Here is a 13,735-nt window from a genome sequence, read left to right on the forward strand (position 1 = left end):
GGGAATTCTTCCTGATAGATTTATAAAAAGTTACAAAACTGAAATTATTACAAAACAAAGTAAAGAAAATTAAAAGCAAATAAATACATGTTCAATGTAGAAGTTTTAGAAAAGATCGACCAGAAAATTAAAATCGTCTTTACCCTTAACACCCACAGATGGCAGTTCTGTTAGTCTTAATGTATTTTCTTGTCGTATACGTCTGTACATACGTTTTTTAATAAATTGGCACTGTTGTATATATAGACTGTTTTATATTCTTTATTTACTACAAGCCATAGCATTTTTATGCTCTTAATTTTTCTTCAATACCTTGATTTTATTTTTGATGAATCTGTACATTTTACCACTAAGTAGATGTACTGTCATTTATTCAGTTTCTTTCTGGAGGATAATTTGTTTCTAGTTTTTTGCTTGTTAAAAACAATGCTACAGTGAACATCTTTGGAAACCCATTTTTTTAAAACTTTCCTGAGTATTTTATTAGGATATATTCTTAAAAGTGGAACTGTTGAGCATAGAACATTTAAAATTTTGATCTGCGTTACCAAGTTCCCTTCCAGGAAGGTCGCGTCTTCTCCCGTATCCTTACCACCTACCTCATGGGTGTTTTCAGTCTTCTAAAGCTTTGACAGTTTCATTGTTAAACTATATTTTTTTCATGTGCATTTTGATATGTGATGTTTGGCATGAGATAAAGATCTTCATTAAATTTTTTTCCAGTTGGTCAGTCAGTTGTCTGCCATTTATTGAATCAGCCACTGATTTTGAAATATATGTTCCTAATGTGTTAAATTCTTATATTTGGGTGTGTTTTGTATGCTCTGTTTTATATCACTTTGCTTGAATTGCAATTTTGTACGTGTTCGAGTATTTCTTAATGCCAATAGTGCTACCTCCCTCTTTTTTAGTGGTCAGTCTCTTGTATTTTTTTTTCCCTAAATTAACCTTAGAATCATCTTGTAGCTAAATTAAAACAATCCCTTTAAGATTTCCATCGGAACGTCATTAAACCTATTAATTTGAAGAGATCTACTGTCTTTACAGTTTTGCAAAACTAAATATGAGGTGTTGTGTGTATGTGGTCATACAAAAGAGACCAGAAAAAACAACCTCACGGGGCTGGCCCCGTGGCCGAGTGGTTAGTTTGCGCGCTCTGCTTTAGCGGTCCAGGGTTTTGCCAGTTTGAATCCTGGGCATGGACATGGCACTGCTCATCAAGCCATGCTGAGGCGGCATCCCACATGCCACAACTAGAAGGACCCACAGCTAAAAATACACAACTATGTACTGGGGGGCTTTGGGGAGAAAAAGGAAAAAAAAAAAAAAAAGAAATAAGCTCAAATGTTAGCAGTGCTTATTTCTGGGTAGAACTAAGGGTATTTTTATTCCATTCTTTATGATATCCGGTATTTTCTATAATGTTCATACATTATTTTAATCGTAGTTATATCTGCCTCGAAAGAATGTTATTTATTTATTTATTTATTTTTAAAGATTGGCACCTGAGCTAACAACTGTTGCCAATTTGCTCCTTTTCTGCTTTATCTCCCCAAACGGCCCCCCCCCCATAAATAGTTGTATATTTTAGTTGCAGGTCCTTCTAGTTGTGGCATGTGGGGTGCTGCCTCACTGTGGCCTGATGAGCGGTGCCATGTCCATGCCCAGGATCTGAACCCGCGAAACCCTGGGCTGCCGAAGCAGAGCGCGTGAACTTAACTACTCGGCCACGGGGCTGGCCCCAAAGAATGTTATTTTTTTAAAAAACTGGTAATATGCTTAGAATGGTTGGCTGCTGGGGAAAGATCACTTTGGAGGTCAGCGGAGTCCGGCTGAAGCCATGAGGAACTGCACTTGGACTAAGGGTGGCGTGAAGGGTTAAGTCCTCGGGCTGTTCGCCCTGAAGAAACAGCAGCATTCGGTGGTCATGTGCGCATTTCTTTCAGGCCTGACTGTCAGTGTTGTTTCTACTAGTGCTAACCCTTTTGGCTGGGTCCTTCTCTACCAGGCAGCCTGCCTCCTATCATCGTGTATGACCGGAATGGATTCAGAATTCTGCTCCACTTTTCCAAGACTGCGGCCCCTGGCCACCCAGAGGTGCAGGTGTTGCTGTTGACCATGATGAGCACTGCCACCCAGCCTGTATGGGACATCATGTTTCAGGTGGCTGTGCCAAAGGTGAGTCACCTGCTGGCCAGATCCTTTGAATCTTTCAAAAAAGGCTATCATTTTTTAGCACCAGGTCCTTTGCTGGACGTTATCTGTTAATTAGGTGTAAGGGACAGAATCTTCACTCAAAGTATTTTAAGATAAAATGAGAGTTTTATTGGCTCATTTAACTGGGATTCCTGAATGTCTGACTTCAGATATGGCTGGATCCAGGTAGGTTCTTAAATTATTCCTTAAGAATCTGTCTCTTTCCCTCTCTTGACTTTGCTTTTCCCTCTTTGGAGCATATTCTCTAACAGACTCTCTCCACACAGCAGGAAAGGGACTGCCCACAGCTCCAGAGTTACACGGTCCTTCGCCCTTTTTATCTCATAAAGGAGCTCTTTCCTGGCATGAGGCATGCACAGTGATTACCCAGGAAAGGGCTAGGATTGGTCTTGTTGGTGTTACTTGCATACCTTAGACCAGTAACTTGAGTTCAGGGATATGAGGAACTCTGGCCAATTTGGGTATTGTGTTCACCCCTTTTCAAGGGAAGTAGGGGGGCCATTGATTACAGCCATACCAGAATCACAAGAAATGGGGAAGGGGCACGCTTCCTGAAAGGGAAGATTCAAGGCAGACAAAAATAAAGATATAAATTCTCTAATCCTCATGGTAATCTTGGGGGGCACGTACTATTCCTTCTATTTTATGAATCAGTCCAAGGCTCAGGATGGTTAAATATTTTGCCCAAGATCAGAGACCTGGTACGGGGCAGAGTTAGAATTCAAGTCCGGCTGTGCCCTCGCTCTTCATGCTGCCTCTCAGAAGCCAGCCATTGGCCACACAGCTTCAGGTACATTCCGTGTGTGGAAGGCAGGGTCTTTTGGATGCTTTCATCAGTTGGTGGGGTGGAGGTCAAGCTCTCTTGTTCACCTGACCTCCCTCATTGAAGCTGTCGTTTGTGAGGAATGAGTTACACGTTGACTCCTTCTCCCCCACTAGTCAATGAGAGTGAAGCTGCAGCCGGCATCCAGCTCCAAGCTTCCTGCCTTCAGTCCTTTGATGCCTCCAGCCGTGATCTCTCAGATGCTCCTGCTTGACAATCCACACAAAGTATGTTCTGGTATCTTCGGCAGCAGGGAAATGGGGCCCCTGAACTCGAGGGAGGCAACTTGGTAGGTGGAGAGGTATAGGTCTTGCTCTCATCTCTCCGGTTGGTTGAGGGGGTGGTGGACTAACCCTGTCTGGAGTCTGTTTTCCTTCGGGGCTTGTTGAAAGATCTGTGACTGGATTGTCATAGCTGGGAACCAAGGGAGTGACGTAAATGCTCCCTAATACCATAGAGTCCTCTGAAAGGGCGAGGCCTGTCTCTCTGCCTTCGCTGGTCTGTGTTCCGTCCACCTCAGGACTGAAAGTGTGGGAGGACTCCACTGCTGTAGGTCTGGCTACCCTTGTGTGTGCCAAAGGGTCTAGGCGCACAGTTGTCTGTCCTGTCATACAGTTGTTTGAAGCTCTCACTTGGGCGGAGTTAATACACTGTTACTGGGTGACTCCTGGGTGGGTAGAGGCTTTTACTCTGGGCTGGTCTCTGTGTTGCTCCCCACTAATTTAACGTCTTATATCTTTGCCCAGGAGCCCATCCGGTTACGGTATAAGCTGACATTCAACCAGGGCGGACAGCCTTTCAGCGAAGTAGGAGAAGTGAAAGACTTTCCAGACCTAGCAGTCTTGGGTGCAGCCTAACTTTTCATAAGACAGACCCTGCCATTCAAGCTTAGGCCAATGTTACTTTTGCTGTCTAGATAGGTCTAATCACGGTAACTTAGTGCAGAGTGCCAAGAGTTTATCCTGACATCAGGCTCTGGATGCCAACCTCTGACTTATTCTGCAGATACTGTTTGTGTGTGTGTGTGTTGTAGGGGCGGGGGGTGTTGAAGGGAGGGTAGAGCAGGGCTTGGGATGTGGGCAGTGTGGGAAATGCTAAAGCATTTCTGATAACCATCTGCTACAATCGTATCTGTTTCTGCATGTTGGTGGACACTGATGTCCCTGCCTCAGGTTGGTTTTATAAGCCAAAGTTGTTGTTGTTTTTTTTCATCTCTTGTTATCTTTTCATTCATCCACTCTGTGCCTTGTCAGCCTTTGAAAGTCTTGGTTGCTCCCAGGCTGCTGTTCTCAGGGACCTTAAAAGGGACCTGGTTGGTCTTGGGGCAGAGAGTGTCTTCTGGGGCACTCTCTTCCAAGAAAGACCTTGTCTCCATTTCCATTAGAGAATGCTGCTTGCGTGTGTTCAGGAAGATCTTCTAAATGGGATGCTTGTTGCACTGTTTTCCAGGCGAGGGGCTGCCACTAGACCAGAGGACCACAACTGGTGGGCCAATCATGTCCTTCACCACTGTGCCTTAGAATCACCCATATATGGACCCTCCAGGGCAGAGGGAAGGCAGATCCCAGGCCTTATTCAGGCCTCAGGTTTCATGGGTTGGGCAGCCTGTCTGGGCCTTACTCAGGACCCTCATCTCCATCCTCATCCTCTTTTTCCACAATCGTTTACTCGGAGTTCTTTGTGACACCGTGCCAGTCATTGTAAATCATAATGAACAGGTTCTCCCTTGCCTGTTGACTTCACAATCCCAGATGAAGAACTGTGATGTAAAGAGACATGAAAAGAGCTTAGCAGTGATTTCAGTGGTGATTAAGTATAGAAAGTCATTGAATAAATACCCATGTAGCAAATATTCTTTGTGGAGTTTTGAGTAAGTAGGAGATGCAAAGCCCCTTGCATTAGAGATGACGGCCTAAAGGGAACTGTTGTCGATTGAGGAAGTAGGGAAGACTTCATGAAGGCTGTGGAAGACAGGAGCCTCAGTGAAGAGAGGAGCCCTGAGGATCTGAGCGAAGCCGGAAAAGAGCTGGATTTCTGTTACATTTGTGGTTTGAAGGGAAAATTCAGGTTTATAATCAATTAATACTTAGCACCTACTGTGTGCCAGATACTTTGTACAGGTTTTGCAAGTTGTGCGTGGCCTGATTGGTTGGAGAAGGAAGCTGAGCCTGGCTGAGATGGCCTGACGAAGGACTGTGAAATCCGAGCAGCCCACCTGTCCGGGCAGAATTCTGCCTCAGAAGCTGCAAGGCTCTCTTTGGGGCTCTTTGTCACAAAATGTGGTAGTTTACAGTCTGATCCTTCGCTTTCTACATAAATTTGGAAATCCACCAATGCTAATTTGTGGGGATGGGAGCTGTAAAAGATCATGAAGTTATGCTAATTTTTGAGCAAATGTGAAAAATCATAAAACAGATAAATGAGGTCATTTCTTCATTTGGCATAACTCACATAAGATTCATTTTAATCTAAAATTACTCATATGTTCAAATGTTCTGTATAGCTTTTATAGGTTCCACCTATTTCACAGTCTTTAAGAGGTACCCTTCATACTGACAATGTCTGCCTGTGAAGAACTTCTATCAAAAAGGGTGAATGTGAGGGGCCGGCCCGGTGGCGCAGCGGTTAAGTGTGCACATTCTGCTTCGGCGGCCTGGTGTTCTCGGGTTCAGATCCTGGGTGTGGACATGGCACCGCTTGGCACGCCATGCTGTGGCAGGTGTCCCACATATAAAATAGAGGAAGATGGGCACGGACGTTAGCTCAGGGCCAGTCTTCCTCAGCAAAAAAAGGAGGATTGGCAGCAGTTAGCTCAGGGCTAACCTTCCTCAAACAAACAAACAAAAAAATGGGTGAATGTGACTTAACACATGGAAAGACTTTTATCCCCTAGTTCAAAGGTGAACTCACGTGTGTGTCTGAACATTCTTCTGTCTGGGAGACAGACTCCCAGCAGCGCTCTGGTTATGTGGAGTTGGACAGGATAAGGGGAGAGCAGGGTGGCTGTCCCGAGAGTGGCCCTCGTTTGTTATCAGTGCCTTCTAATTATCACATTCAGTGACCACTTAAGGCCCAACCCTTATCCTTTTATTCACTCCACAATAGTAGTTGACCAGCTCCTGTGAGCCAGGCACTATTGTGGGCACTGTGGATAGCAGTGACGAAAAGTCCCTGCCCTCATGGATCTTCTGTCCTGGTTGGGAGAGAGAAATCCATCATATGTCTGGTGGAGATTTGGCACTGATGATCAGTATTTTCCCCTATCCTGAACTCCTCTTCCTGGACCCTGCTCACCTCTATTTTTTGACTTACCTCTGTGACTGTTTTTCCTCTGTCCCTTAAATGTGTCTTCCCAGGCATTAGCCTTTTGGATTTTTCTAAGCACATCTGTGCAATTAACCACTAGATGGGTCCTAGATCTCTGTCTGAGGCTTCCGTCTCTTTGCTGATGTTAGATCCGTATTTTCAAGCTGTTTCAAGAGGTTCCACTGTGGCTCAAACTCCAGACGCTTAGAATGGAACTCAGCCTCCTCCCGCTCTTTCCCCCTACATTCTTTATATTTGAAAGCATCTTTCTGAGCCTTGATGGATTCTTGATTCCTGCTCCACCTATATCCACTCTACTTTTGTCTCGTCTAACTTATTTCTAAATACTACCACATCTTTCCCCTCGATGTGATCAAGCAGGACTTGATCCCCTGCTGAAGTTCAGAATGGCTTCCTAATGCCCCTAAAAGCCTATGGAGTCAAATTCAAGTTGCTTACACTGGCATTCAATGCCCTTCTGTAACTTTGTATGCTCCCTACCCTTCTGGCATCATCTGCCAAGAATAGAACACACTTTGCCAGAGCCATAAGAAAGTCCTTTCACGTTTTGATAATACCATGATTTTTCATATCCCTTTGATTATACCTGCAGTTAGCCCCTCGCCCTTCATCTCTTCAATGAATTTAAGACTGGGCTAAAATGCTGCTTTATCTGTGAGCCATTCTTTGAGTGTAAATGGGCTATAGAGATGGTAAATGTTGAAGACAGGATAAATGACTTAATGGCCAAACGAACATGAATGTTACCCATTAAAAGTGAAATAATGTAAATTGAGAGATCAAATATTAAAGATAGAAAGCAAAGGCGATGTTCTGAAATACAGTAGTGCTTGATGACTACAATGTTTACAAGTAATAAATTCTTTAAATATATCCAGTATAGAAGGTGCTTATGCAGCCCCAAAATATAAAATTCTATCAACTAGTGCTTTTTTTTAACTAAGAAAATCGTAGCAGAGTGGTCTGGAATGCTAGCCATGGTTGGTTTTGTTTTTTTAAAGGTACAACCTGACATTTTTCATCTGGAAAGAGGTGGAGCCAAGTAAGAGAAAGCAGGAAGAGTCCTTAGATCAGACAGCCAGACCTCTCATTGTGCAGTTAAGGCCCCCAAGTTCTCATGTTTCATGTGAGCTGGAAGGAAAAACGTCTGGGCTTTTGCCTTCCTCCTCCAGTGCATTCCCAGTTATACCACGTTCATTCTGAGAAAGCTTGCCTTTTAAAATGTGCAAACATTCTGCGCCTTTGACTGCTGTTCTTGAACACTTCATCCCACTTCTAGAGGAGTGCTCTGATTGTAAAAGTTGAAATTGAAGAAAAATACTACAGTCTTACAGGCCCAGATCCATAGGCTTTAAAGTCTGAGCCCTTCTGAAGCCTCACAGTTTGGAGTTACTAAATCAGCCTTGGTTGTCACTCTGTTCCTTAGCTTCCCTCCTGCCTCTAAGTAGCCGTGTGGCCTAGGGCAGGTCACTGTCCTCTTCAGACTCCTCCCCCAGTGGAGAGTAGGATTGTTCTGAGAGTTAATATATGTAAAGTGACTACAAGACTGCATGGCACTTAGCTAAGACTCAGTTTCACTTACTGTTTGCTATTAGCCTGTCCACCTGGCTTCTAGGACATGAACAGTCTTGACTTGTCCATAACTATTTAAAGTTTACCTCATAAAATAAACAAAAGCAAATATTTAAAATTTTGGTGAGGTTCGGATTAATACTGAGACAATAAGCATCAAAGATAGAATGATAACAAAAAATTAGAGTAATTAGAAATGACACTCCTAAATCTAGTCACTAATAAAAAATTCTAGCCATTTTGAAATTACATTCCTGAATCTAGTCAAAAGCAGAAATCCATAACAGAACACTTAGAAACTAAGAATGAACATACTTCCTATAAAACGTTCAGTTAGGGGGCCAGCCCGGTGGCCGAGTGGTTAAAGTTCTGTGCACTCTGCTTCAGCAGTTGGGCTCACAGGTTTAGATCCAGGGTGTGGACCTAATCTCCTTGTCAGCTATGCTGTGGAGGCATCCCACATACAAAGTAGAGGAAAACTGGCACAGGTGTTAGCTCAGGGCTAATCTTCAAGCAAAAAAGGAGGAAGATTGGCAAACCCTCACCACCACCAACAGGAAAAAAAATTCAGTTTATTTTATAAACAAAGCTATACATTCTAAAATGCATAACCCTGACACCAAAATCTGAGACGTCACCCTTTATTATTGTTTTTGAATGCAAAGGCAAAGCATTAGCTTTAAAGCCGGTAGCAGGGGCCGGCCCAGTGGCACAGCGGTTGGGTGCGCACATTCCACTTCAGCAGCTTGGGGTTTGCCGGTTCACATCCCAGCTGCGACATGGCACTGCTTGGCAAAGCTATGCCGTGGTAGGCGTCTCACATATAAAGTAGAGGAAGATGGGCACAGATATTAGCTCGGGGCTAATCTTCCTCAAAAAAAAAAAAAAAAAAACCCTAGTAGCATATTGAAAAAATACACCATACAGAGCATTTTGTAGGAATGCAGTTAACCACAGTAATAACTCAAATGAACTATTTGATCATCTTAATAGATGTAGAAGAGGCATTTTACCTCGTTGTTTATTCCTAGTAAAATCAAATAACTGGCATGCTGTTTAATAAGGAAATACTATAGTGGCCTAAACACAAAGGTTTGTTTTCTCATTTAAAAGAAGGCCAGAAATATTCCAGAACCATTTCTAGTAGAAGCATCACGAAGTTATTTGGGACCCAGGCTCCAATCAGCCTTAAATCACTGAGGATGTGCTCCTCAGTGTCATGTTACAAGACAGTGGATTTAGCTGCTGACATCCTAAGCCACAGGAAGGGAGAGGAGGAAGGAATAAAGGAAAACTGAACATTCTTAAGGTTTCCTGGAGGTTTCACCTGATAAGTCCATTCATATCTTACAGACTCTTTAGTAACATGGCCACACCTAGGTGCAAAGAAGGCTGAGAAATTGTCATTTTTGCATACAATGCTGTACCACAGGAAGCTGGGCTTTGGGTACTGAAGAAAAAGGGGAGACTGGCTCTTGTAAATTAGCTGTCTACTATAAGATACTATGGCAGTCTCTTAGGGAAGAAAGCTGCCCTTGAACTATGGCTAAATGAAAAAACCGTGCTTTTAAATTTTCATATGAATCCAGTTTTAAAACCAAACAACCCGGATATTTGTATGCATATGTAACAGTGGTAATCTTTGGGTCATAGAATTACAGATGAGTTTTCTTTAAGTTTTATCTTCATTTTCTAAAAATTCTAAGCTGAAAAAACTTCATTTTTTATGCTCAATGTTAGTTTTTCAAAATTAAAATACAAAAAGGTGGAAATTCTTTCAACTCACCCAATTACCCTTCTAGGAGACAATGTTACTAGTGCCTCATCTGTCCTTGGAGATATTCCAGGCTTGTTCAAGCAAATGAACTGTTCTGTACTTTGATATTTTTTTCATGTAGTAATATAGATAGCTTGGAGATAATGCCATTATCGGTATGAATTTTTTTTATTGCTTTTTCTCCCCAAATACCCCCAGTACATAGTTGTATATTTTAGTTGTGGGTCCTTCTAGTTGTGGCATGTGGGACGCTGCCTCAGCATGGCCTGACGAGTGATGCCATGTCCACGCCCAGGATCCAACCCGCAAAACCCTGGGCCACTGAAGCAGAGTGCGCAAACTTAACCACTCGGCCATGGGGCCGGCCCTGAATTTCTTAACAGAAAAAAATATAGCCCCTGCTGTCCTCTCCTGACAGCAGATGGTATCCGTCCATCATTTATATGTTGAAAGTGCTCTGTAGTAAAGCTCTGGCACATGAACTTTCTGATAGTTTCCGTGTATCTCCAGCCTCTGCCCCCTGTGGCTCCATTCCCATGGCCCAAGAATGTTGGCATCTTCCCTAGCAACCCTCCCCTGCCTCCTGCCTTGTTCCTGGCAGCCCTGCATGGTAGAGTGAAACAAGGATGGGCTTTGGAGTCAGGTTCAGTGTCTAGTTTTTTGCCACCTGTAGTATCTTGGGCAAGTCACTTAACTCTGGGCCTCTGTTTTTATGTTCTTAAATGGTGAAAGTGTTAAAAATATATATATATATACAGCATAGGTTTTGGTGAGGATTTAATGAGATCAACAAAATCCCAGACACAATTGATACTCTATAATTGTAGGTGCTATTATTTCTCAAGTCGCCTCATCTGAGATTTCTCCTTTTTTATTTACCACCTTAACTGTGGTGACTTCTCTTTCGTCACTTTGTTCATTTCACAACCTCTCCTGTTGTTATGGAAACCAATAAAATTTTACTAAGGATACTAATAATCTAATATTTGCAGAGGCAGCACAAAGGTCAATGCTTTTGGTAAAATTGGACCATCCCCTGTGTTTGTTAAGGTTAGGATCAGCTGCAAGAAGTGGAAAAACACCCAAAGTAACAGTGGCTTAAACCAAAGATATTTATGTTTTTGTGTTAGTTTCCTGGGACTACTGTATCAAAGTACCACAAGTTGGGTGCCTTAAAACAACAGATTTATTGTCTTGCGGTTCTGGAGGCTAGAAGTCTGAAATCAAGGCCATGCTCACTCTGAAACCTGCAGGAGAATCTTGATGATTTGCAGCAGTCTTTGGCGTTCTCTGACTCGCAGCTGTGGAACTCCAGTCTCTGCCTTCATTGTCATGTGGCGTGCTCCCTGTGGGTGGCTTCACATGACCATCTTCTTATAAGGAAACTGATTATACTGGAGTAAGGGCCCACCCTACTTCAGTATGACCTCATCTTAACTAGTTACATCTGCAATGATGCTATTGCCAAATAAGGTCACATTCTGGGGGTCGGGGGGTTAGGACTTCATATCTTTTTTGGAGGGACATGATTCATCCCTTAACTCAATCCAAGATAGTAGAGGTAGTGAGATTAGGACTCGTATGCTGTCCATGATGTCAGGCACCTAGATACCTTCGATCTTGTTGCTCTGCCATGAGTGACTGCCATTCCTAAGAACACTTCATGGGTCAAAAATGGCAGTTGTAATTCCAGCCATCACGTCCACCTTGCGTCCATCAGGAAAGAAGAAGAGTGGCAGGGTATACCCCATCCTTTTAAGAAAACCTCCTTGAAGTCCCACATGAAAGTTCTGCTCACATCCCCATGGCCAGAACTTAAGTCACACAGACACACTTAACTAAAGAAGACTGGGAAATGTCTGTTCTGAGGCTGTGGACCCACTGGGGAGAACAGAAATCAGGACATAACTAGCTGTGTCTGCCAACACTTCTGGTGCTTTCTTCTCCATGATTTTTTGACACTCTTCTGGTTCCTCCCCAGTTCTCTTTTTCCTCTAAAATTCCAAATATGGGCATTTGTAAAGGTTTTGTCCTCAACCTTCTTCCCTACTCTACTAATCTCCCTGCAGTACAATTCTGACCCTAGTACTCTAATCACAACTTTTTGATCATTTCTACTACCTTTTTTGATTAAGTAAAGCCAATTTCCCTAGCATTCAGGGTTCTCCACAGTATAGTCTCATCTGAACCTCAGTTTCCTTTTTTGAAAAGAGAAATAATACCTGCCTTAGCTCCAAAGGCTGTGAGGATTAAAATGGAGGTGTAAGAGAAAGCAAGTTTTAATCTGTACAAGTCTGTAAACAGATGAAGAATCTAGTGCTCTATTCCTTCACGTCATTGGGCCCTATGCACTAGCCAGTCTGGACTCTTCCCTGACCTGTGAATCTGTCTAATAGAAATGAAGAGGGCTTCCACACAGCTTAGCTCTGAAGAGGAAGCCACTGTCTCTTCTAGCAAACCTGGTTTATGCCCATGACCGAGACATGCAGCTGCAACTTGAGTCTGATCACTGGGCATTTTCATCAGATCTTGTCAGTTTTCAGCTGTTTCCTTCTGTCAAGTTCCTGTGCTCTGCTCATGGGACAGAAACACCTATTAGACAATAGTATTATACCTCTGGCAGTGGCTTTTGTGGTTTGTGCCATGTTATGATGTGCTGGCACACCTCTTCGTACATGGGATAGCAAGGAAATGAATTAACTGAATTCAAGAACCCCAGAGATAGTGAGACTAGGGCTGGTATGACAGTCCCAGATATTTGTGTCCTCTCCTTCCACTCCCAAAAGCCATTCCTACGTGTCCATAAGAGTTCCTCATGGGAGTCAGCCGGGTGGCGCAGCGGTTAAGTGCGCGTGTTCCGCTTCAGTGGCCCAGGGTTCGCCAGTTCAGATCCCGGGTGTGGACATGGCACCAGTTGGCAAGCCATGCTGTGGTAGGCGTCCCACATATAAAGTAGAGGAAGATGGGCATGGATGTTAGCTCAGGGCCAGTCTTCCTCAGCGAAAAGAGGAGGATTGGCAGCAGTTAGCTCAGGGCTAATCTTCCTCAAAAAAAAAAAAAGTTCCTCATGGACAGGTGTGGTAAGAAGGAAAACTGTCCCACATGAAGCCAATCTGGGTGACCTGGACATGCATTAGGCCTGTGTAAGGAAGGGTAACTCACTTTTGGCATGTCTCAAAAAGTGTGGGCTCGGGGCAGAACTTTTGGCTATGGCCCAATAAAGAGATTGGCAAATCCTCTCTCCAAAAAGCAGCTATAAATATCAACAAATTTGACAAAAATAACCATTTCAGTGCCCTGGAAGTCAAACAAAGGCAGATGACAATCTGAGAAGTGTTTATGCCTGAAAAGCCACTGATGTTTGGGTAAGAACATTTGCAGTCTCTGTCGTTCTTCCCTGGGCTGCTCCCAGCCTCTCCCTTGCCCCAACTCTGTAGGTGGCAACTTCTTTGTCATGATGTTAGTGGAAGTGACATTTGCAGCGGTCGGCAAGTGGAGAAGGGCCAACAGTTCTACTAGTTTGATGTTGTGGTCATTGTTAGAGAAAACATTCCTGGGTGAGGCTGTATACATTGTACACTGGGGACCAGAGAGAGGCTAACCACACAATCCTAGCTGATGCTGAGGCTGCATTCACACGCTGAGGAGATACAAAAGGGCACAGTGGAAAGGAAAAACTGGGACAGACTTGGCCAGAATTTTGAATGTGCTCCCTTACCCACACACACATCCATTGACAAGATTTACTGGCTCAAAATTTCTAGCACAAGTTTAGTTTGATCATTAACTGCCACTAAGCTATGCAGACACAGGAAGTCAGGTTTTAAAATAAAAATGAATAAAAATCGGAGACATTAGCTACACACCATAAAGGAGGGAGATTCTATAAATGTAGCCCAGGCAAGCTGCAAAAACAGGAACAACCTTCAGGAGGTTCAGAATCTAGAGGTGCTACAGTGTATTAACTAAAATATCTAGGTTTCAACAAAAAATTATGAGACATGCAAAGAAACAGGAAC

General features: G+C 43.4%; 1 protein-coding gene across 5 annotated transcripts in view; it reads left to right on the top strand.

Moving 5' to 3' along the window:
• GGA2 (golgi associated, gamma adaptin ear containing, ARF binding protein 2) overlaps positions 1-5,476 on the top strand; it is a 32,761-nt gene extending 27,285 nt beyond the window's left edge. For all 5 annotated transcript variants that reach the window (XM_070568320.1, XM_070568316.1, XM_070568318.1 and 2 more), the window contains exons 15-17: positions 2,009-2,178; positions 3,157-3,267; positions 3,787-5,476. In XM_070568320.1, coding sequence (XP_070424421.1) covers positions 2,009-2,178; positions 3,157-3,267; positions 3,787-3,897 — 392 coding nt within the window. In that variant the 3' untranslated portion in view covers positions 3,898-5,476. The remainder of the gene's footprint in view (positions 1-2,008; positions 2,179-3,156; positions 3,268-3,786) is intronic.
• The last annotated feature ends 8,259 nt before the right edge of the window (positions 5,477-13,735 follow it).

This window comes from Equus przewalskii, chromosome 12 (assembly GCF_037783145.1).
Source record: "Equus przewalskii isolate Varuska chromosome 12, EquPr2, whole genome shotgun sequence".
NCBI classification, from domain to species: Eukaryota; Metazoa; Chordata; class Mammalia; order Perissodactyla; family Equidae; genus Equus; species Equus przewalskii.